The following is a 25,124-nucleotide window of genomic DNA, read 5'->3' as shown; positions in this document are numbered from 1 at the left end:
ACAAACAGGCTGGAGAGATGGCTCAGCAGTTAGGAGCACTTGCAGCGGCTCCCAGAGAGGACAGTGGTTTGATTCCCAGAACCCACACTGTGGTTCCCAATCAACTCCAACTCCAGTTTCAAGGGATCTGATGCCCTCTTTTGACCTCCGAGGGTACTGCACACACGGCACACAGACATGCACGGAGGAATTCATACAAACCCATAAAAATAAATCTTTAAAACAGTAAATAATAATATACAGATGCCAAGTCCCACCCCAGACATAGAGATTTATTTGAATGGAGGCATGGCCTGGCTACGAGTGTTTTTTTTTTTTCTAAACTGTAGTCAATAATGACACTCCTGAGCCAGAGCCCCCTTTCCACACAGCCCACACTCCAGTTAATGATGGCTCCCTCCCCAGAATCTCTTACAGCCAGACTCCCTTTTCGCAGTTCCACGGTAACTGAGAACACTCTAGGGCTCAGGATTTCCCCGTTAGCTACAACCACTCCTTCAGGCCTGAGTCCCAGTCTCCCTGAAGCTAGCCCTCATCTATTCCCTAAACAGTGGGCACACAGAGACAGGCACCAGGGAGGGAGGGGCAGGTGTCACCTAGAGCTGGCCACAAAATCAGGGGCAACCTGTGCAATGATGGGGCCTTTGCCATACATGGCTGCTCAAGGAGCTTCACCTGGCTGGGGTGGGAAGAGCTGTAGCAGCCAGATTAAAAGGCCCCCCGAGCGCACGTTGGCAGCCGCCAAGAGCTGCTGCTGGATGCGCTCCCGCTTCATCTGTCTGCACACCTCCCGGCGGCGAGCACAAGGCTGGGTTCAGAGGAGGCACTCGATTGACAGGAACACTCAGAAACGTCACCGCCCAGGCTGTGGCCTGTGTGTGTGTGTGTGGGGGGGGTGTTGGGGGGAGACCAGTGTGAGGAAGGGAAGCTAGCAGCACTGGTCGGCTGCACTTGGCCAGGCCTCAGAGATCTGACGACTCCATGGGGGCAGAAATTAAAGCGAGTCGGCAGGTCGGCCGCACAGCCACCAGGCTGAAATGTCACCTTAAACACCGATCTCTGCAGGTTAAACATGCTCTCGCCCCAAGAGCCCAGGAGAGGGAGGGAGGGAGGGAAAGAGGGAAAAGAGGTGGGTTGGGCCTCACAGAGGGTTTGTGGCTGTTGCCACAACACTGGTAATTAACATGCTCCCCCCAGAGGCTTCCCATCCAACCCCACCAGGCTTTGGAGTTACCCAGCCTGGGCATTCCAAGGCTGCAGATGGGGCCAGGAAAAACCGGCCTTGCTGGCTCACTCCACAAGCCCCTGCGGGCTCCCGGGGGAAAGGGGGAAAAAGTGGCAGCTGGCTATTACTCACCCGCGTCTCTAGGAAGGGGAGGAGGCCAGCAAGGGGCTAAGGCTAGACCTCTGTCACAGCAGGGAAATGGACCACACCTGCCTGAAGGGTCAAGGGCAGCTAGGGACTCAGTGGGCTGGGTTGGGAGGTGCAGGCCCCAGGTCTACCACAAAGTGGCGCAGCCCTCTTTGCTCCTTCTGGCCAGAAATGCAGAGTCCCGAGGTGGCTGCAGTTCTCAAACCACACAGCCCTGAGATCTGCAGCTTCCAACTTCCTCCAGAGACAGGGAAGTTACTCACGGCCAGAGGCCGCCTGCCTGCCAGAGGGGACAACTTTGCCAAAAGCAACGGAGGCTTCCAAAGGGTCAGGTTTTTTTGGAACCTTCCAGCCACCCTAACCCGATTAAAAACCACCTAGGGGCATCAGAATTGCCCCAGGCCAGTCCCAAGGTTAGCTAAATGGGACGTGATAAAGCCCAGTTCCTATCAGCTTTTAAATGCTAAATTTAAGGAAACTACACTCCCCTTTCAACCCTAACTGGCCAAGATCCTAATAGCTGCCCCCAACAGGTCAGGGCCTGCTCTGGCCTCTCTGCCTTCCTGGTTCAGAGCCTGCCCTGAGGCAGACAGAACAGAGCCCAAAGCCAGGCCAGGCCTCCCACCTCCTTTCCGAAGGCGTGGCTGACCCCGGGTCTCGGGGCTGGCCGCTCACCAGAGACCTGCTCTCCCCCCCTCCCCCCAGCCTCTGCTCCAACAGCCAAACCAGGCGACAAAAGCCAACCTTGTACCAAGCCATCAGGGCACCCCCCAGGAGGTGGTCAGGCGTGACCCGGTGGCTGTGAGAAGTGTTGAGCAAGCTGCTTCTGTACAGCAGAGCTCCATCGAGTGAGCCTGCCAGCAACCCTGTTCCGGTCCACCCGGTGGGGCGTGACACCCAGCACACCAGATGACACACGCTGCCAGTCGGAGCCTGTGCCCCGGCCCCCCTCACCTGTGGCGGGGCGACTGAGTGGCTGAGTCAGACACAGCCAGCGCCTCAGGTTCCCCGCCTGCGGGTGGGGGCGGCTGTAAACACAGGCTGAGCAACACTTAAGTAGCCAAGCTTAAGTAACACGGACGCCCAGAGGAAGGCTGCTCGCCAGGGGGGCCCTGTCTTCCTAGGGAAGAGGGGGTAAACCAGTCTCAGGCAGGAGATTGAGACACAGCCAAGCGCCCAGTCAGGACCTCCTGCCTCTTTGTCCCCCGGTGCTGGAAATCGGCTTAGGCCCGATGCTCCCTCCTAGAGCGAGGCTGCGCCTTTTGTTCCGGTCCCCTTTACAAAAAGATCTTGGTTCCCCCCCTTTCATTTGGTGGTCCCGCTTTTTGTTTTCAAACCCCAACCTGTGTGGGCCCCAACCGCGGCAGATAAGACACCGCAGGGGCTAGCAAGCATTTAGTGTGCTTTAAACACACGAAGACAAAGGCTGGTTTGCAAGCGCCAAACCGACCCAACTCGGGCTGGCACCCCCACCCCAGGCGGCAGGTGCGCGGGGGCGCCCCTTGCTCGCTCCCGGCTCCGATGCCCAGACCTGCGGCCCCAAGCTTACTCCGCGCGGTCCTAAGCGGCCCCCCGCCACCTCCCCGCGCTCGAAGAGGCGGGCAGCGGGGAGGGCAGCCCAGCTCCCGCTCCGCCTCCACGAAGGGAATTTAATTAGCCTGCCGGAGAGGCGGCGGGCGACGAGGTGTCTCTGGTGCTGCAATATAATTGAATCGGCTCCACTCGGGCGGGCCACTCGCCGTCAGCGCGGCCGCGGGGGGTGGGGAGGCGCATCCAGGCGGAGCGGGAAGGGCCGGGCGGGGGGCGCCGAGGCCCTTTGGACGGCCATCCCAGACAAGGCAAGCACCTGCCTGGGCGCCCCCGCCCCATCCAAAGTTTTGTTTCAACCGCGAACCCCGTAGCCACCCCCGCGCACTTTCCTCGCGCACTTCCGCGGCCGCAGACCCCGCTGCACCCAGCGCGCGCGCGCAACCGCGAGTGAGGCTTTGGGTCGGCCGCGCGCCCCGCGTTTCCAGCCCTCACACCCGCGAGACCCGGCCCCGGCCGTTGGCGCCCCTCCCGAACCCACAAACTTGAGTGGGTGGGGGAGCGAGGAAACCCCCGCCAGCCCCCTCCACCCCCAACCGCGCGCTCACCTTTCATGCCAGGGCCCCGCTGCTCCGCCGCGCCTGACACATGCCGGAGCCACCGTCGCCCGGGTTGGTCTGAACTGCTTATCTCACCCGGGGCTGCGCGGCGGCGGCTCGGCCGCTCGGGGAGGTGGAGCTTCCGGGGCCTGGGCCAAGAAACACCTGCTGCTGTCGCCGCCGAGGACACACCCAAGCGCAACGCCGCCCACTCCCCGGCCCCGGCTCGCTCCCGGCGCCCTGACCTCAGCCGGCGGGAGGTGTCGGGTTTCAGCCGCAAGCGCACGCGCGCGCGCACCGACGGACCGCCCGGAGCACCCAGCGCGGTCACAGCCCGCCGGGTAGGTGCCTCCCCCGTGCTCCTGGCGACCCCGGCTGGATTGTCCGGGGATCTCAGAGGCCTCGGAGGCCACTCGTCGCCAAGAGTAGAGAGGAGTGGCTTACAGCACGCCTGCCATATCCGAGCCTCACAGCCGCCTCCCCAAGCGCCTGGAACAGTGCCTGGCACCTGGCCACCCACTAAGCGAGGGGAGGGATAAACCCAGCGCTCAGGGAGCCTTTCCTTGAGCTGGGTGGAAGGGACCACACAATATAGGCCGTTGACCTCCCAGGTTCTCCAAGATGCGTGACCTATTACCCCAAAGACTTAACGTTTAAGAGCTCAGGCTGCGAGCCTCTGCCCCAAAGTTTTACAAAGTATCCCTTTCGTTTCAAGCAATTTTTGGGAAGGCCACACGGCAAGGGTCGAGTTCTTTAAGGAGCCCATGTTTGAGAAGCTGAAGTCCACGGAGGCGCCGCTGCGCCAGGGGCATCATTAAGTAGCTGGGGTTGCGGTCCGAGGCGAGGCCGCCACCTCCAGAAACTGGCACAACCTACCGCGCCACCGGCCCCAGCGCACCGCCTTCCCATTTCTGGGTGCCCCCACCCACCCTACCTCACCCAGGCACTTCACGGGGATGACTCAGGGAGCGTCCTGAAATTCCTCGGCACCCACAGGCGGCGCGGAGAGGAACTGTGGGCCCCAGCCTTCCCGCCCCCAACACGACGGGCGCAGGCGACCAAGTCCCCAAAATACGCCCCCTCCCGCCACCCCAGAGGCGCGGACTCAAAGGGCTGAGATGGCAGCCGGGTCCGGCGAGTAGGGAGCAGCCAGCAAGGTGGCAAGGTCGCGGCGAGGTCCCGTGGTTCCCCCGTCCCCCCCCGCCGCCCTCTCTGCACAGCTCTCTGATCCTCCGCTTTCATACTTTCAAGCCCGGAGGCCACCGCACCCCGGGGGGGCACCCCAGCGCCGCTGCGGGTTTCAACTTTCTACCGCGGTGCCAACCCCAAACCCGCCCCGGGACATGCCCGCGCAGTGCTCCGCAGGCGCGCGCCGCCTCCCCCGCCTTCCTCCCTGCCGCGCCAGCCGGGACAGCGCCGGGAGCGAGCGCGGGCGCCAGCACCCCCCGTCCATCTGTTCCCGATGACGCCGGCGGCGGGCAGCGCTCGGGGCCCGCGCCAGCAGAAGCCGCCGATGCCGCGGGGCGGGGGTGCATGCCGGGCCAATCTTGCACAAGCCCCTTGGCCGACCACAAACGACTAGGGAAACGGCGGGCAAGGGCAGGCCGAGTTACTGCTCCTACCTGCGGCCACCCGGTCCCTGTCCCCACACACGCGCCGCGGCCTTCGGTCCACGCGTTAGTCTGCGCCACCCCCGGCCAGTGTGGCCCCTACAAGTTTATGATGCTCGCGGTCCGGCGGATGCACCGGGCTCCCCGGGCGTCGGGGATTCCGGGGAGGAGAGGCGCTTTCACCCGCCGGGAATCGCGCGCAGGAGGGGGAGGGGAGGACAGGGAGGTGTCAGGAGAAAGAAACAACTGGCCTCGAGCCGTAAAAACAAAATGAAAAACCTCCCGGGCGAGTCCAGCCCCTTTCCCACCTGGATTACTGGCTGTGGGGGGAGGGGAGCGACATGTAAATGAGCAGCTCGCACCTGGCTGCGCTGCCTGCAGGCCAGGTTCCCCAGGTAACAACACCGGGCTCTTCCTACAAATCTTGTCGCACCTTTCTCCCTTGGGAAGGGGTGTCTTGGAGGCCAAGTTCGTTCACCTGTTTGCTGGGGACCAGACTGGCCAATCTATAAATTAGTGGGTGACCGCTATGAGCTACCACCTGCTTTTTTTTTTTTTTTTTAAAGAGCCGACCACTCCCTCTCATACACTCCGGTTCTACTAAAGCTGTCCCCTGCAACCGGGGCTTCCACTCCACTTGCCCAGAAGTGCTCAAGGTTACAAGTCTGCAGGTGAGCCAGGCATCCTCCTCAGCTTCTTTAACCGAGACTCAGTCCAGCCCAGTCTGTCCAAGGTAGCAAGAGCGACAGACACCTCTAGTGGCCACGTGGGGACAGTAGCGAGCCAGCTATGTGCAGCCAGGCCAGAAAATGCTGGCAGCCACCAGGAGATGGATGGCACTCACTGTCACTGCACCCTGCCCCAGGAAATCAGTAATCCCAGAGCAGGGCCTCTGAGTTTATGGGTGGAAACGGCCCTCCTGCAGCCATGTGGCCCCTTGCTAACGAGCTGTACCCTGCTTGGAGCCTACTGCTAATTCCTGACTCCAAGGCTAAAGCTAACCTCCCCTGGCTGCCCTCCCCCTCCCTCAGCAGCTGCTCCACTTCCACCAACAAGGCTAAACCACACAGACTTCCCTCTGAGGCTTTCTTTTCTGTTTTGTTGTTTTGTTTTTCCCAGACAGGGCCTCTTTGTGTAGTCTTGGCTGGCCTAGAACTCACAGAGATCCGCCTGCCTCTGCCTCCCACGTGCTGGGATTAAAGGTGTGGTCCAACACTGCTGCCTGGCTCCCTCTGTGGATTTTTTTTCTCCTCAGTTCCCTTTTGCTTGGGAAAGTTGAGAAAGGATTTGAGACAGAAAGTGCCAGGGGCAGTCTCAGGGGGTGGGAGGAGCCTCCTACCTCATGATGCTTGCCATCCTCTCCTCCAGCTCTCCTTCTGAGGGTTCTGCCATGCAGGGCCTCTTAAAATAAAAAGCAGGAGCCCCAGCCCCTCTCAGGGTAAGCTGGGTCTCTGCAAATCCCACCCTTTCTGAGAGCCTGGGACCTCAGAAACCTTCCCCAGGACAGATGAACTTCAAACCCAAGTCAGGAGGGGTTTCCAGGCCTAGAGGGACTACCAGAAATAACAGCATGCTGCCACATAACCAGGACAGGTGTGGTGCTTATCCACCGGACAAACACGCAGTCCCTGGGGCGGTTTCACAAGGCCTCCCCTGAAACAAAACTGAAAACTGCAACAGCGGCAGCTCAAAAAGACCAGAGGGCAGACACCAGAGGCTCACAGGTCAGGCACGTGAGGCAGCAGGGCTAGGAAGGTGAGAGGGCAGGCTGGCAGATCAGGGCATCTCCACCAAGGTCAGGTTGCCACCTGAGCCTGCACAGATGCCAGCCCTATCTGAAGGGAGCCCTGGGTGCCGGGTGGCATCTTGCCTTCGGGTCTTTGCTATTTTGCTTCCTTCTGGGGGTAAGCAGGGAGATGTAAAACGAAAACCTAACAGGTGTGTTTTCCACTCTGACCAGCTGCTCTCACCAGAGGCGGCTGTCACCTCCTCTTAGTCACCTGGCATCTCCGTGTATCGGAGCCTTAGACTCTGGCACAGACCAGAAGTAACCACTTTCCCAGCATAGAGGTGCTGAGCTCCTGTCAGGGAGTGCCCTCTAGGCTTGGCGAGGCAGGTGGTGACCTCCACTACCCAAGAATCAGGAGACCCAAGAATGTTAATTAACCTGCCTTGGGCTCAGAAATTGGAACATAAGCCTGCCACAGACATTACTACACCTGGCAGCATTCCCAAAGTCCCCTAAGAAAGCTTAGGCAGGGTTTGTCACCCCAGTGACTCCCGAGGCTGCCTTGGGGGTGGGGGAGTATCTCTAAAAGTTCAAGCTCTGCAGCATGAAGAAGCCCCGTGGAAGGGAAGGCAGACTTGCTTCCTCTTTTAACATCTATGCTTCTTTGATGTCTCTGGATAAACACTTAGTAACCTGAAAACCGTCTGGGTTGGGAGGGGACTTGCAGGGCTGAGGAGTAGGGAGAGGGGTCTGCCCAGCCCCCATCCAACCTCACCATTAGGGCCATGCTCTCCACTGCAGCTACCAAGGCCTCAAAGCTTCCCCACTGGCTCCCTCCCTGTCTCACATCAGTGACCATTCTTCAAAGCTCTGCTGAAGTCTAGCTTCCTAGAAGGCTTTCCCCATCCCTGCCTCTGGAAGTCACCTTTTCAGTCTGGCCTTGCCCATTCGGGTAGCACTGAGGCCGGAATGATAGGCCAGCCAAGTCCTGAGGTCTCCTGGCAGGGCCTGGGAAGCTGCATTTATCTTTGCTAAGCTGTTCTGGGGGTTAGGGGTGACGTTCTGTGGTGGTGGTGGTGTTTCAGAGGTTTCCCAATCCAATCTGAGTATCCAGGGGCCGAGGGGGCGGTGACACAGGATGGGGCGGTGACACAGGATGGGGCTCTGTCTCACAGCAGTAACTGCCCTGGACTCCCAAAGAGGTCTACACTCCTGTAATACAGGCTTGTTGATCCAGGACATGACTGAGGACAGCAGGACCCGGAAGGGAGCCAGTGTTCTAGAGTGGAGACTCGACCTCCTCCATCTAAGACGCTATCTAACGGCTGTTGGGGACTAAGGTCACCCAGGCAGCAGGAAAGGGTTAAGACCTGCCAGATCCCCCTCGGCCCATTGGGGAGTTTTCCTCTTAACCCTGGGCCTCGGCGCCACTTCCTGCGCTTTCAGCGCCGGCTCCCACCCGCGCCCCGCGCCCCGCACACAGCTGCGCTCCTTTACAATCAGTTAACAGCTGTTTTGCATAGATTTTCAATTCTAATTGCCTCGCTTTGTGAGCGCCTCGGAGCCCCGGTGAATGGGGACGCCGTGGCGCACGGCTGGAAGGCGGGCGGGAAGAGGGCACTTGAGGGGAGAAGAAGGGAGCCAGTGTGCGCAGGCTGCCTGCCTTTATGTCTCTAAACACGAAAAGAATGTCCTGGCCACCAACTGCCCCAGCTCCTGCATCTCCACCCGCAGCCTCAAAATTTGTACCAAACCCTGGCCAGGCCTCCACCCTGTGACACAGCCCCTTACCCCACCCCCAGTCCCCAGCCAGGAGCAGCTTCCAACCCTGCAGACTCAAGGCCCCTCCCTGCAAGCACCCCTCCACCCAGGCTACCCCCAAGCCACCCCCCAGACAACAGCCTTCAGAGCCACCAGCTCAGAGCCCAGCTTCCCCCTCCCACCCCTCAGCTCTCTAGTACTCAGATATGGGAAGCTAATTGGACAATGAAGTTGAGCAGGGAGGAGTCACGCTCTCTGGAGACAGCTGGCATCTATAAAAGAGAAATATTTGCATTTAAAACCTTTAAACTTTATATGGCTGGGCCAGGGCCAGGCAGGGGAGGAGGGGGTGGAAGGGGAGTGTTTGGACCCTCCAGGGGACAGAGACTCCTGGGAGAAGCTCTGGAGCGGCTGGTACTAGATTTATGTCACCAATAGCATGCCAGTGGGCCCTGGCCTGGTCCTGCTCAGAAAATCCCCTTTGACTTATGAAGTCCTGAGGAGAGCTTACATTAGCTGGGCCTAGAGCTCTACCTGAACCACTGCTGTCCCCAGAGCATGCAGAGTCCCCAGTCACCCCAACTCTATTACAGTGCCTTTCCCCTGTGGTGGGGACAGCCCTTTTCGAAGGCCTGCAGTCTCATGCCTATTCACCAGACACCCACACAGGACAGTCTGTGGGGTTAACATGTGCCATGGTGGTGACACCACCTGGGCGGCCCTTGTCCTGCACACAGTGCCATCCAGGTGGGATGCCAGGTTTCCCATTTCCTTGCATGCTCCCCATTTTTCACATTGGAGAGAAGCCTGGCCACATCATCCCCCCCCCCCCCCCCCGCTGTCAACATTTGTGATTGAGAGCCAGGAGGCCCTGTCCCTGAGTGGTCTTATTTTAGCAGGCTTTTATGAAAGCGCAGAACAGTCAGAATCTCATTGAGTCCTGTCTACCTGGCAGGCCCTCGGGGAAAGAAAAGCCCAGACAGACAACAGGGCCCTGGCTTCAAGGGCATGCAGCGTGCGTGCGTGTGTGTCCATGTGTGTGTCCGTGTGTGTCCATGTGTGTGTCCGTGTGTATGTGTGTCCAAGAGTGGTGACCAGCAATCCGTGTGAGTTCCCATCATCATCTTCACCAATGTCAATTACACAAAACCCCATTTACAGCGAGCAAGCTGCCCTTCCCTGCTTCCGTTCCTGTTCCTATCAGATTTGGTTCCTGGGCCTGGACTGCCTGTGTCCATGCTCGGCATCGAGGCCTGTGAAGGATGGACACCCCCTCATCAGCTTTCATTCTTCCTACAGTACCATCCACTAGCCCTTGTACAGCTCACATCTCCGTGGTTTCCTACCTACTGAGCGGCCCTCATGCCTTTCTCAGGTGGCCTCTGGACTGGTAGCGTTCAGAGATCATTCAAAAACAAGCTGTTTGCGAACCTTTGCGGCGCTGGGGCCAGACGGTCACAGCACATGCTACCAAGTACTTGAGAAACAGTTTCCCACTCTCACCAGTAAGCCTTCGAATGCAGCTCCCTGAGTCCCAGTCCCTGCTTATAGGAGGGGACACTAGTATGTGCAGGATTATAAACAGAACCACCCACCCCCACCTGCCCGGGGACGGGAACCTAGAAAGAGCCATGCTCAGGGACCAGGATTACTGTCTGAGTCACCAAATTCCTTCCATTGGGCATGACGAGGAAATGACAGGGAATAACAAATTAAATAAATAATGGAGTTTGATGACTGACCACATCAAGGGTCTCCCCTTTATCCTGTCCTAATGGTACATGTGTCAGACCAGAAACTCAGAAAAGAGAGCACAGCCCCTTACGCTTTAGGTCTCTGGGCTTGGCTGGTCACCCCCAGACACATCTATAGGTCGTCAGCCCAGCCCACATGTGAAGCAATAGCCACGTAGCCAAATTATGGTGGAATATTAAGCCATGTAAAGATAATGGGGTCCTGATAAGTGTTCTATGGTAGCTGAGCACAGGGACAAAGAACAGACACGATCATACACGTGTGTGTCCTGCACAGATGTTCATTCACACCAGTACCACACACAGCTGTCAAAGGGTGCTGATAACCTAGGAAAGCTGGGGAATAAATTTGAAAAGGATGGTATATCCATTCAGTGGAATAGCAGTTGGTCCTAAAAAGAAATGAAGGCCAGGTATGGTGGTTCATGCCTATAATCCCAGCATTCAGGAGGCTGGAGCAGGACGAAGCACACGGATCCTGTCTTAAGGAAAAAGAGCCAGGTGTGGTGGTACCACAGGCCTTTAATCCCAGCACTCAGGAGGCAGAGACAGGTAGATCTCTGTGAGATGGAGGCCAGCCTGGTCTACAGAGCGAGTTCCAGGACAGCCAGTACTACACAGAGAAACCCTGTCTCGAACACCAAATAAAGAAAGGAAAGAAGAAAAGAAGCAAGCAAGTTTGAACACAGACCACATGACATGCCTGAAAAACATGGTCCTGAGGGACAGACGCCAGACCCAAAGGGTGTCACACGAGTCCCAAATATGCAATATCCAGAATGAGCAGATCCATACAAGCAGATAGCAGATGCAGTAGCAGCTACTGGGGGGAGGGGTGGCGGTTCTTGTGGGGGCCGTTTCCTGGGTGATGGAACTGCTCCGGTTCAAGGACAGGCACGTGTGGTTGCACAACACTGCGTACGTGCTAAATGCCACTGGACTGTATAACTCTGGGTTGGCTTTGTGTTTCTGTTTTCTTTTTTGAGACAATAGCTTTACTCTGCAGCCCAGGCTAGCTTGGAACTCAAGACCTGCCTGCCTCAGTTGGAATTACAGGTGTGGACACTGTACTTTTTTCAGTGAATTATTTAGTGTGTATATGTGTGCACATGTGCAGCACAGTGTTAGGATGGATGTCAGAGGACAACTTTCAGAAGTTCTCTTTCCACTATGCGGGTTCCAGGGATCGAACTCGGGTCGTTAGACTTAGAGGCAGCCATCCTAGCCCACTGAGCCACCTCCCTGACGCAGCCACCACTGTACATTTTAAAAGGGTGTCCTCCCGCAACATCTGCCTTTTCGATTTTCTATATAGTTGAAAACCACTTGGAATGCTTGATCTTCTTCCCTTCCCCGCCTAAATTTTTGGAATTAAAGGTGGGGTCACTGTACATTTTAAAATGGAAGTCGTGGACCGGGTTTTCCAGGGGACCCCAGTAGACCCTGGAAACTCCCCTTCCTTTAGCACCCTTGCCTGTGGGTGACATATGGTCACAGGAAACAGTCACAGGCTATCAAGCCTTGCTCCAGGGAACTTTCCCAGGGTGGCGGGTGCTCTGTGGACACACACACACACACACACACACACACACACACACACACACGCTGAAGTGGCATTAGCATGTGGCTATGAACCCTCAGGATAGAAAGCCATGTTCCATCCCTCCTGCTGAGGTCCCCAAAGCTACAGGCCTCTGTCTTCCCCAGCCTCGAGGCCTGTGACTCTAAGCAGCTGGGGGTGGTGACACTCCATGCAGGACCTCCAGCCACTCTTGCTACCTGCTGCCAAGCAGAACTGGGGGATGGGGTGGAGCCGCCCAGGTAAGAGCAGGGAGAGCCAGGTAGGTAGGAGGCCCCAATCCTAGACCCCTCTCCTGAGGAATAGTGGCTAGGAGGGACTCATGGTCTACCCCATGGGTTTATTTCCACCTTCTGAACTTGCACAGTCACGGAACCAGAAATAGAAGGGCCCCCTCCAGCACATTTCAGGAGTGATCCTGCGTCCTACAGGTGAGAGGAATGGGAAGGGACATCCTACAGAGGCAGCCACACATTCCAGGAGACAGTGGTCTGGGGTATCCCCCAGGGTCTCCGCACGTACCCGCATAGACCCTAAAGATCCCTTACAAATGTACTTGGTGTCCAGGCTCTGTGGTTCTCTCTGCAGAGTTCAAAGCCAATTGACAGCTGAAACTGCTCGAGAAGACCCCCCTCAAACCACAAACCTCCCAGACGGGGAGCATCCCTGCTCCTTCTCACACTGACTCTGGCTGAAGGCCCATAATAGACCCATGCTCAGCTGACTGCTACGACCCTTTCTGCCTCTCTGGCACGTGAGACACACACAGCCTGTGTCACAGCAGCAGACCACGGGGCTGGTGTTTCACCCAGGGAACATTCTTCTAGAATTACTCTCTTGTTTTTTCCTTTAGTTCTTTTGAAATGGGGTCTTCTCCTGTAGCCTCCAGCTCTCAACCCTCCTGCCTCAGCTTCCGGAATACTGGGATTACAGACATGGGCTCCCAGCTGGCTGAACTCCCCTCCCCCACTGTTGTTTCCCATCCCCTGATTCCCATCTTGATCTTCCCATTGCCTGTCATCAGAGTCCCAAATTGTCACAGACACTGTTAGATCCCAGAGGCCTTTATGACTTGAAAACTCCGGGAGGGAAACAAATAATACATAGGCAAATAGGCTCTCTTCTCCCTGGGAGTGAGCCCTTCGCAGAGTGAGTGCTTGGAAAGGAGGTTCTGGGGTCCTCATGGTCAAGGCCAGGTCTTGTCTTTGCAAGCTCTAGGCAACTGCAAGGATCCTTTGGCATCTACTCTCATGTTTATGTCATTAGAAGTTGGTGTCAGAGGTTGAGCCACTAACAAGGGAAGGTTAGACACAAGCCATTTCATCGTGGGACGTTCTGGGCATCAAGCTCCTGGCCCACTTCCCAGCACTCCTGTGAGTGGCAGCGGGCCTCAGCAGCAAGGCCTAGCCACAGATCCTGCCTCAGTTTCTCCCCATCCTCAGGCTCTGCTTTCCCCCACATGGGCCTTCCCTTACCCCCACCTAGTGTTGTGCCTGGGTCATGCCTGAAAGCAAGCACCTCTTCCCTACCTGTGGCACAGAGCAGACACGGGGTGTAGGTGTCCAGCCTCACTGAAAGCTGCCCCAGAGGAAACACTTCACCGGCATCGGCATCCTCTGACTCCCCAGGGACCTGGCAGGCAGCAGGGACTGCCCTCTCCTGCCATCTGTCCCTTTGCCTCCAACAGCAAGTAGCTCCTCCTAGTTCAGCAAGTGGCGTTTCTCCTGGGCCCTACTCTGGCTCCCTGAAGGCTGTATCATCTACTGTTTCTATCCTCAAGACCACATATCTGGAATCTAGACGCTGTATTTCTAACCTCTCAGACCCCACGATGGGCCTTGGAGAAGTTCAGCCCCTCCCCAAGCCCCCAGCCTCCTCCTCTCTCCAGCTCTGTTGGGTCTGGAGCCCAGTTTGGGCCTTCGAACCCTCCACTTTGAGCAGTTCCCCCCATCTATAGCCCCAGACCAGAAAGTGCACCTCTTCCAGGGATGTGACACCCCTACTCCTTCACTTCCTATTTTCACCAGGCCCGGAGACCCAGGCAGGGCCACAACCTTCACCTTGATATGAGCACCTGGAGAGGCAGAAGCCTCTTCCCCTGCCCAAGTGTACCCCCAAAACAAAGTGGTGGAGAAGAGGTACAGGTAGCCCTGGAGTACTCAGAGAGCCTGGTTCAGAAATGACCACACTTGCCTCCCAACATCAGGATGGCACATCTATGTGGCATCAGGTCCCTCCTAAGAGCCTCAGAAAATGAATGTGACTTTGCCGTTTCTTACCAGCCCCAGCTGATCTTAAAAGCCACACACAGCCCACACAGCATACCCTAGCATCAGCTAAGAACTAGGCTGTGCTCTCAGCACCAACCACAGACTAACCCTCCCTTCTGGAAGTGACAGGCCCCGCAGAGAGCATGGCCCAGCTTTCCCTTAGGTTCTGCTGGCTCCCCATCTCAGGAGCTGAGCCCCCCTTCCACTCTCAACCTCTACTCTGATGCTGACACTGACCTGCCTGGCTGGCAATTTGAGCTCAGGGTTAGCACAGCCCAGCTCAGGAGTTCTATTCCTGGCTCATCCAACAAACTGCTCCTGACCTTGGGAAAGTCCCCCCTGCTGCTCTGCCTCCTCCCAAGCACTCTGGTTAATAAACCAAAGTAACACCTTAAACCCAGGCTCTCTTCCAGGCTGCTGTATAGCGTTGGGTGGTCTAGAGAAGGAGCTGGCTCCCTGGCCAGATGCGCAGAGCTACAGGAAGACCTGAAACCCCTCAGAAGCCACAGACCAGAGGGTCACAGCTCCCAGGCTTGACCATGGAAGACTTTAGTAAGCCTATGTAATGGGGACAGCTGTCACAATACTGTCAGAGAAAGAAGGCACATAAAGAACTTTGCCAGCTCACAGTTGGGGTGACAGCCTCACCTGTCCCCCAGGTGACAAGTCTGCAGTCAGATGGGAGCAGATGGAGAGATGGGAGAAGGAAGGGGAAAGGGAAGAGGAAAAGGGGGGGAGGAGAGGGGGAATAAGAGGGGGGAGGAGCAGAAAGAGGGAGGAGCAGGAGGAGAGGGTAGCTGGTGCCTGCAATGCCAGACAAGGTAGCTCACGGCCACAGCAGAGCAGGACACACACAAGTGGTCTACAGGTCACCTCGATGGCCACTGGGTACCCGGCATCCCCTGGCTCCACCAACTAGCACCCATTGGCCAAATCACCACATTAAGGCTAAGTCACTGTCCAACCTGCCTCCATCAGATGCACCTCTGATGTGGGAAATCCTCAAACCACCCCGCCCTTCGCTGGACCCTGCCCCCCCCAGCAGCCCCCTCCTCCCGCATCAGAACCACTCTAAGATACCAGCTCCTTCTGCCATCAAGCTGTGGTGTGATCCTCTTTTTAAAATTAATTTCAAGTAATTCCCCTCCTTCCCAACAGGATCTGAGGAAGCGTTAGGAACTTCTGTTTATTCTTTTTACGGTTTCTCCAAGAAGCTCCGGGTAACAGAGGGGAATTACATTCAGAGAGAATTGGGTCCCTGGAGTAAGTCAACGTTATTCATTTAACAACTTCTGTGGGTGCCGGAGATGTGAGCGGGCCGTACCCAAAGATGTCTCCTGCGGTTACTGGGAGATTTAATTCACAACAGCCAAGGAAAATAATTAAGGGGTGTGGGAGGGGTGGGCCCGGAGGCAGTATGGCTACAGGGGAGGGGTGGTGTAGCCTTGATGGTTCTTCCACCTATCACCACCCTGCTACCCAGAGACCACAGGTCACAGGTCCCCGTGTTCATTTGAGGATGGTACACTGAACACAGTGGTTAGTGCCTCAGAGTCCACTGGATGAACATACATGTCCCCACATCACCCACTCACAGAGAGTAGCCGTAGTCCAGAGTGCCCCTCCATGCCCACTTAGGAGGGATACCCTCCTGGCCTTAGCTGGGACTCTTGCAGTGGCAATGGGGCTCAGCTGTTCCCATATGGCTGTGTGAAGAGCTAGTTCTGTCTTAAGCCTCCATGGATCAAGAGGGGCTATTCTTGAAAGGTTAAAACTGGCTTTTAACATGCATCTTGGGTGGCAGGCATCATGGGAGCCAGGCAAGAGGGAGGTTTACCTTCAAAGCCTATTCGGACACAGAAAGAGCCGGGGAGGTCTGAAGACAAGCCAGGCCACCAAGCTGCCCTGTCTAAGACATCACATGGTATCACATGGGAACAGGAAGCTGGAGGCCCCCCCAATAGGGTGTTTGCCTGGAGAAAAATGGAGAAGCCGATCCAGTGGCCAGTTACCAGCCGTGACAGCTCAGACTGCACCAGCGGCTTTCATGTCTGTGGTTTCACTGCAAAGTCCACAAACCTGGGAGAACACGGACAGTCCCACCATTCCTAGATGCAGTGGAGCCCAACCGCCACCAAATAGCCCTAGATGCAGCTGGGCCCAGTGGTGCACATGAGCTTGTAAGAGACAGGCAGAGGGTCCGAAGAGCCCAGAGCACAGCCTTGGAGAGTCTGCCCCCCACCCCAGATCACCCCTAGGGAGGTTTGAAAAGCCAAGTCTAGAACATTACAAAAGCCGCGGTTCCTTCCCCACCTGCAGCGAACTGCTCTAGGACCTCACCTCACAAGGCAACACAAGGGTCTGAGGCGAAGGTTCGTTGGGTCCCATTTTCAGGATGGGTAAGGAGACAGATGGGAGAACAGACACAGAGGGATCATGGAAGGAAGGACGGAAGAGTGGGTGGCAGAAGAAAGGAAGATGGATAGAAGGAATGAGAAAAGAATAGGCGGGTGGGTGGCTGGCTGGGTGGATAGATGGGTGGATGGTTGGATAAATGGGTAGATGGATAGGTTGATGGATGATTAGCTGTTGGATGGATGAATGAATGATGGATGGATGGATGGATGGAAAGATGGGTTGATGGATGGGTAGCTAGGCAGATGGATGGGTGGGCAGATGGATGGGTACAGAGGTGGCCCTCATTCCCATATTACTTTGAGTCTCAATGTGTGGCCTTGAACATCTAGATTGTCCTCTGTGGAGCTGGGAAGGCAGAGCTGGAGACTGGAGAAGTCCCTGTGCATGCAAACGCAGGAAAGCCCTAGAACTAATGCCCAGAAATGAGCATGCAGGCCTTACAGGGAGCAAGTAGACTGGGAAGGGGCTGCAGGAGTGCCATGAAATCTTGGTGTCCATCAGTTTTGAGCCCTGAGGAGCATGGGACTAGGAAGGCACAGAGAACAGCCCTTCTCCTACGCCCTACCTACTTGCTCTCCCAGAAACCATTTCTGGGTCTGCCCCACCACCCACTGGGCATAGTCTGTGGGTTGGTAACAAGCACTTCACAACCACATCTGCCATGAGGCACCGGGCATGCAGAGCGGTTCTGATCTGATCTGTCTTTTGATCATAACAAGCCCTTAAGCGCAGAGATGGGAGTGAGGGATGGGCTGGAGAGCCCGAGGACCTTGACCAGACGGCTCAGCCTGGGCATGCCCCACTCAGGTCCGGAGCAGTGGAAGAGCTGGATGATACAGGGAAGGCGCTGGTCCATGCATACACGAGCGTCTCTGAGGATGGGCAAATGAAGAGCAACTGGAAGCAGTCCTGGTATCCAGGGGGCTGAAGACCGGTAGAAGACCAGTCTGAATGGCAGGCAGCCCCCAGGAAGGCCCAACCAGCCCAGCATCCCAGTTCCCCCGGAGACTTGGCTCACAGATGGGCCGACAGTGTGGAAAGAAAGGAGCTTCCAGCAAACAGCAGATGGGCGTGCTGACCATGGTGGGCAGGGAGGTCTGCCTGCTCCAGCTCTGCCCACCAACCAGCCCCCTTGAAGCCCCAAGGAACGGGGGGACCCAGGCAGACCCTGCACAAGTGATCCCACGTCCAAACAGGCCAGGCTGGGCCCCCCCTCTTCCCATCAGACCCAAGCAGCTTCCCCTTCTGCAACTAAGCCAGAGCTGCCTCTCATACCCATTAACCATGCAGGGTGATGAACGGCAAGTGTGAGGCGCGCCTGGCTTGGGGAGAGAGACCCCCGGCAACCGGGCAGTTTTCCAGGCTCGGCTTCCGAGCCCCTCCACTCAGCCCCCTCCGCCCCCACAAGGGAGCAGCAGTGTGCTCTGTCATCAGAACCGCATTGTTCTGGCCAGAAGAGAAACCGGGTCCAGCAGATGGCAGGTGAAACAGAAGCAGCTTGCTGTGGCCAAACCAATTATTTATCTAATTATGATTTACCACTTAACCACATGATCTTTCTGCAGAGTTGTGGGCAATTAAAACCAGGGTGCCTGTGTGGATTATGCAAATGGGCTGCAGCCCAGCAGAATAAAATTGGAGATTAGACATTCACACAGGCTGTGCTGGCCTAGGGCAGGGCCTGGGGGGGAGGGGGAGTAGGCAGGGAGGAGAGGCTGTGGGAGGCTTCAGGGCGGGGCGGGGGGGGCGGTGGCAAGGAAGGGGCAGAGGTGGAAATGACTCCTCCCTGACTCTGCCCCTTCCTGGCTGCCCCCAAAATGACATCAGGTCCCTTGGGAAGAGAAATCAAGGCATCTGGCCTAAGGGGCGCTGTGGAGAGTCTGGTGTCACAGGTCTGTTCGATCCTGGTTGAAGCAACTGAGAGCCAGCTGCCAAGACCTTGGGCAGCCACCACCCCTGCTTAGTTGGATGGTTCCGGGGCGGGGGTGGGGGTGGGAGAGGGTAAGGAGGGGGGAAAGGTGTTGGTTCATTGTCTCTGTCTCTGAGGCTGGATGGTGCAAAGACCCCGCCTTGGCAGTTCTGGTAAGTTCCTTTAGTCACAAGTCACATTCCATCTGCGTCTGTGAAGCGAAGCCACTGTGGTCCTTTTATAGGTCAGGAAACTGAGGCTGAAGGAGCTCACGCTCACGCAGGTGGGCGGACCTCCACAGCTAAGCCGAGGTCCTAGATCTAGGTTACCGGCCTACTGAGAGCAGGGCAAGGTGTCTCTGAGCCTGTCCCTCCAGCCGGTTGCCAGACAGGCACCACCTGCCAGGGCACCCAGTGAGAACGGGTTTGTTCAGGTAGGTGACAGTCACCACAGTGACACACCCACTGGATCAAGACATCCAGGTTGTCTCAACTCCTTGGCTGGTCACCCTGCTGCCACAAGCAAGCTGCCTGTGGTCTCTGAGCTCAGTTTCCAAATCTTTCAAGGGATTAGAGAAAGAGAAAGATGAAGATCCTGACTCCTTTGCAATTCTAAAAGACACGGGATCGCAGGACACCTAAAAGTCATCCGGTCTCCCTGGGCTGGCTGAGCAGGGGGAGAAAGTACCAAGAAAGAGTGGGGCAACCACTGGGGATGTTGGGGAACCCGCCCTGAGCTGGCTTCCTCTGATCGGAAAGCCCCATGCATCCTACACAGACATCTAACTGATCTGCGTATGGAGAGCCGCAGTTGTCATCTCTGAGACACAGAGACGGCCCACAGCTTATCCGAGGAGCCAGATCTGGACTCCTCATAGACTCACTGCCCAGGGGAGGCACCGAGATGGCAAGTTCCAGGTGTAATGCTGAGCACAAAAGCCAAGCTAAAAGCCCCACGGGGTTGCCTCCCCTGCTGTGATCCCATTCTGGGATCCGCCTTGACTAAGCAGAGGGGCTGTGACTGGGTCCATGGGACACCCATGCTGGATCAAGGGCCTTCACAGGTACTGGTCACGTGAGGCTCTTCCCACTCTGCCAGGAGAGCTGAGACGGTAAAGTACACCAGAGCTGCCACGCCTCAGCTGTTCAGTGTGAAAGCGCAACAGTTATGTGGCCAGGGGGTGTGGAGGGGGCACTGCAGAGCTGGAGCCTTCTGACCTTGTAGCCCTGGGTGGACAGAAAGTAAGTCACGGAGAAGAAAGACTGGCTCCTGTTTCATCCAGATGAATTTCCAGCACTTTCAAAAGTTTCGACACCACAGGAATACCCCCGTAACCCAGCTAGTACTCCAGGTCTGTGATCCCGAACTGAGTCTCTGCCCACACCAGGGACAACACGCCAGGAAAGCAGTACCCATGCTCGCATTGGCTTTCCTGGAGCAGGGGAGAAGACAGATATCCTTTGGGACACAGGCTCCTTGGGGGACAGATTCTAGACACACACATCACATGTGCACATGTGCACGAATACACGTCACATTCATAAATAGCATTCCCTTGGGAAACCAGTGGATGCCAAGAATCCTGCCCTGCCGGAAACAAAGCCCTGCCCACTCGGCATCCCAGCCCCAAACAGGTTCCACTCACGCTAGTACCCAAAGGCCTTAGGCCCTCCACCCTCATCCTGTCTCCCTTAGATAAGCTGGTTTGCAGCTCAATAGCCCTGTTCCTCCTGAAGACCACTGAAACTGCCCGCTCAGGGACCTGGATGGTGTTATGAATCTCCCAAGTGCACACTGGGACCTGAGAGAGAAGCTGGGAAGCATGCACGATGCTGTCAACAACAGTCTGAACCATGGGGCACGGGATGGCTGAGGTGATAGGAAGGAGTTACCTGGGCCCACCCACCTGCACCCAGCCATCTGCAAACTGGCTCCTTCCCCAGCTGTGAAACGCTCACCCTGTACAGTATGAGGGGGTCCACGAGGTGAGGGACCCACTAGGAAGGCATGCCCTGCTCACAATGGAGGGCAGCTCTCATGCCGCTCCTGCCCATAGGGGATGTTTGCAGCTCAAAAAGCCCAGAAAGAGAATGTTCTCGGTGATCCTTCTCGATGCAGCAAAGGCCACAGATGGAGCCATCAATCCTGGGAAATAATGAAGGTCCTGGTTTCTGCTGGTTCATCCATGGTAAAGGACTGCCTTAATCACCTCCCCTAGGGAGCTGGCCTGGTTGCCCAGGCTCAGTAACTGATGCAGCCAACTGACCAGATGTGGGGCTCTGGCTGGTCATAAAAGTGTTCACACACTGACAATTAGCGGCCTCAAGGACCAGGAAGGGTTACCAGTTCTAAGGTACACAGCGGTAGGGGAGGTGGACAGGCCATAGTGGGACATGTCTGGGGTTTCAGGTGGCTCTAAGGCCACCCTCCCAGCCTATAGCCTAGAGGGGACACTGCTCCTAGAAGCCCACCTCTGTCTCGGTGGGAACTAAGCTTCCAAATGCAAGGAGCCAGGTGGGGACTGTGCTTAGCCCTGGGACCCGACACTGCTGAGGAGTCTCCTGCCACCAAAGGACTTCCAGCGGCTTGTCATAGGCTGAAGCCAGCCAGACTTGAGGTCCAGAGCAGGAAGGCCTAGGAGGAGCTGGAAAGACCTGGGAGGGAGCAACACTAGGTCACAAACGCAGACTCCACACCCCGGTTCTCTGTACTGACCCCCAGTGGAACCACAAGCCAGGTTGTCCCTAGCAAGCCCTTACTCAGGCCTCTGCTCTGGAAACCATGCCAGGAAGAGAAGCCATGCTTAGTCCTGGCTGCATACATGGTTGAAGCAGACTTGAAAGTGGGACACCACAAACCCATCCCAAGCCCCAGCAGGTGCACGGTGCTCCCCCTCCCGCAGCCCCTGCCTGAGGAGTCTGACCGCCCAGAGCCTCACGTGTGCAGTCCGGCGCCCCATCGGTTCTGCTGTGATGTATTTTATGAACGTGCAGATGGTGCGGTGAGGGCCAGGAGAAGGCTCTACCTTGGGATAAGAAATTAACACTGGCGAATAGTGAGTTTACGGCGCATATTTTCATTTCCCTTATATTAGCGCCATCTGCCAGCAATTGGGGCTCCACATCACCGTTTACCCCCTTATTTCTCCCATCCGCTTTTTCAATTTTTTTATTCCTCTTTATTTTCATGTGGTGTAGCCTGGGACCTACAAACACTGCGCAAGGTGGGGAGTAGATCCACAGACCAGAACATCTCCGCTTTGATGGATCCCATGAACTGAACTCCCCACCCCGAGCAGAGGGCTGTCCTGCTTGCCTTCTCCGGCCTGCAGGACACAGACACACACACGAGTCATGTACGTCAGCTGAAGGCCAGGCTTTAACCAGCTCTGCCTCCGCACGGGGTAGGGCGATAGAGAAGTGCTCATCCAGCCTCCTGGCAGCTGGGGCCACTTATGCCACTCTTTCTGTTTTCTGGAATAATTTAAAATCAAAAGGAAGCTGCCTCAAGTTGAGTCGCCCGCCCGGGGCACATGCCTGTCAGTGGGGAGGGTCTGTGGGTGTGAAGCAGGGAAACGGACAAGAGGTGACAGGAGAAGGGAGCCCTGGAGCCCAGGTGTGAGCCCAGGTCAAGCTTTCTGCAAGCAAAGCTCAGGCAGAGACGGTGGGAGGGGCGAGGGCCAGGGAGCCCACCAAGTCCGGCTGCACTTTTGGCCAGGAGGCTTGGCTGCCAGACAGCTGGACTGGCCCTGCTCCCAGGAGAGCAGGAACTGATCCTAGAGCCCCTGTAGGAGCTAATATCCGGGGGCTGTGGGAGGATAGACAATCCAGTAGGTTAAGTCCCCACCCCTGGGACCTGAGAATGTGGCCTCATGTGAAGCAGAATCATCAATACTGTGACTTGGGCACACTGGGGCCATCTGAGCAACTGGAAGAAAGGGGTCGTGTAGAATCAGGACCAGAGGCTTCCTTCCTTAGAAGCACTCAGAGGAACCTGTCTGTGGGTGTCTGGCCTCCAGGAAGAGAGCCGGATGCCAAGCTTTTCACTCCAGACATCAGAACTGAATCCTTAAGTTCATTCCAGCAGGCCCAGGGGCCAGATCTATGAATGGAGGCACCGTTGAGGTTGCACGGGTGACTGATGGGAAATCGACTTTAAAAAAAAAAAAAAAAAAAAAAAAAGCTGTGGGCTGGAGGCATCTCTCCATGTAGCCCAGGCTGGCCTGGCTCTCCTGACCATCCAGCCTCCATCTCCGCAGTGCTGAGACTGCAGCAGGCACCACACCCAGATGGAAATTTACTATCAATAGCAACACCATCTGTGTTTAATCCTTGCCAACTCCCACCTCCCACCGGGGCGCAGTTTATCCTCTTGCCCCCCATTTTACAAGGGGGTGACTGAGTCACAGAGAGGTTGAGTCCCTTGCCACACAGCTAATGAGCGGCAGGGGCAGGAAGTGAACCCAGGTAGGTTGGCACCCAGCCCACATTCCTCACTATAGTCAGCGGGGCACCCCTATGCAAACACGAGGAACACCTGGGTTGCAGCTGAAGCCTGTCTCCACAGCCCCCCAGGATAGGAACCGACACTGATGTCAGCCTAAGAAAGGAGGCTCAGGAAGGAACCAGGCCATAGGTGGCAATAGCATGGAAGGGTTCTAGACCTGAGCTGGAACAGAGCAGGAAGAGACCCCAGAACCAGCAACTGGATGCAAGGGAAGTCTGGAGGGGCCATATGTGATGGTGGAAGCCCCTGTGCCCTGTGGACCTACAAGCTGCAGGCTTCAGGCTCCAACCCCAAGCCGCCTGTTACCTGGCCTACCACATAGTCACCACTGAGACAGAAGAAAGGGTAGAAGCCCTCGGGAGCATCACCAGAGCCACCTGGACAGGCCTAGTCTTCAAAGGCTCTGGAGACTAACAGGTAGACAGTCCTCTGGCACCCAGGATGCGATCCTGAGTCTAGAGGTCAAGGCTACATTCTTCTTGGGACCCCTTAGGCCCTCCCTCAGACAACAACAGTTAGGAGCCGCAAGCATCAAAGCTCAGACGGCCCTTTCGGGCCTCACTTTTAAAAGATGGCACAGAGCTGGAGAGACGACTCAGGTGGTGGAGAGCACTTGTTGCTCCTCCAGGGGACCCTGGGTTTGATTCCCAGCACCCACGTGGCAGTTCACAACCATCTGTAACTCCAGTCCCATGGGATCGGAAGCCCTCTTCTGACCTCCATGGGCACCAGGCATGCACACGGTGCACAGGCATCCATCCAGGGAAAGCACTCGTAAATATTAAATAATAATAAATAGATCTAAATATAAGTAAATAAAAGATGGCTCGTGGGGTGAAGGTGCTTGCTGCCAGGGCTGATGATGTGATTCAGTCTCTGGGACCTACATGGTAGAAAGAGAGCTGACTTCTTCCTACAAATTGTCCTCTGACCTTCACTGACATGCATGCAGCCTGAGGGTGTGCAAACACACAGATACACGCACAGACACACACACACAATAAATACAGACAGTAAAAAGGGTCCTTGTAGCTTTTCCTCCCTTCCTTCCCTACCTCCCACTTTTCTTCCTTCCTTGTGTCTCATATAGCCCAGGCTTGCCTCTTGCTAGCTATTGTAGTCCAGGATGACCCTGAATGCCTTATCTTTCCTCCAGTTTCTGAGTGCTGAATTACAGGTCTCTGCCACCATGCCCGGTTTATGTGGTACTGGGAATCGAACCTAGAATTCCATGCATGCTAGGCAACCATTACTTCAACTAAGTTGTGTCCCCAACTATCTTCAAAACTTTTCTTCCCTGAAAAGCTGAGGATAGTGCATGGCTGGATGTGGGTTCATGATACTAGGTGACCACCCTTCCCTGGGTTATTTGGGGGTGGGTCTCTTAAGGATTGCCAGATTCAAGGAGCCCTGCACCACTGATCACTGAGAGGGCTGGGGAGCTGGATCATTCGGGGAAATCTCAGGACACCAGGCACTTGAACCCAACAGAACACTCCACCCTTCCCCCCCTTGTCCTATCGCTGCCCCCGACTAACTCTTCCCGCCAGAGGGAAGCCAGAATTCGAGATTGGAGAATAAAATTTGATTTGAAAGAATTTTATGGCTCAACCCAACGACAGCTTTAAATATTAAAAAGGCATAAAACAGAGGGAGGATGGGAAAGTCGTACCAAGTACCAGCCTTGCTGGCGTCTCCAAAACACATCACCTTGTGCGAAGGAGCTTGGGAGAGAAAAGGCTGCTGGGGAGGCCACTGCCTCCCCACCCTCTGCTTCCCAGAGCTCCCAAACCTTCCCTAGACAGGTAATACATCCATTATTGATGGACCAGTACCCAGAGAGTGTAAATTACTGAAACAAACACAGCATAATTAGGGCATTACAGGCGGCGTGGAGGGAAGGCAGGGTGTGCAGCGCTTGGCTGCGTCTTTCATCTTTGCAGGTGTTCGGGCGGCCTAGCCAGCAGCCCAGCCTGCTTACCATATGCACAGCCCCGCTAGCCAGTTCTCAGCTGGGAGGCCTATGGGGGGGGAGGGGAAGGGGAGACTCCATCCTGTCCCCTACCAATCCAGGAGAGAGACCCAGCCAG

At 56.3% G+C, this 25,124-nt stretch overlaps 1 protein-coding gene across 9 annotated transcripts in view; it reads right to left on the bottom strand.

Moving 5' to 3' along the window:
- Gse1 (Gse1 coiled-coil protein) overlaps positions 1–25,124 on the bottom strand; it is a 344,446-nt gene that overhangs the window by 39,641 nt on the left and 279,681 nt on the right. Inside the window, exon 1 of one of the 9 annotated variants that reach the window (XM_085681805.2) lies at positions 5,121–5,294. The exons of 5 other annotated variants lie outside the window; for them this stretch is intronic. Coding sequence is in view for 2 of the 4 variants with exons in the window: in XM_085681804.2 (XP_085537930.2) it covers positions 3,508–3,514 (7 nt within the window). In the remaining 2 variants the exon portion in view is untranslated. Of the gene's footprint in view, positions 1–3,507; positions 3,666–5,120; positions 5,295–25,124 lie in introns of those variants that run through there. 3 more of the 9 variants (XM_085681808.2, XM_085681804.2, XM_085681807.2) reach the window with 3 other exon arrangements.

Source organism: Myodes glareolus, chromosome 22 (genome assembly GCF_982192425.1).
Source record: "Myodes glareolus chromosome 22, mMyoGla1.1, whole genome shotgun sequence".
NCBI lineage: Eukaryota > Metazoa > Chordata > Mammalia > Rodentia > Cricetidae > Myodes > Myodes glareolus.
This window is presented reverse-complemented; position numbering and strand designations above follow the sequence as displayed.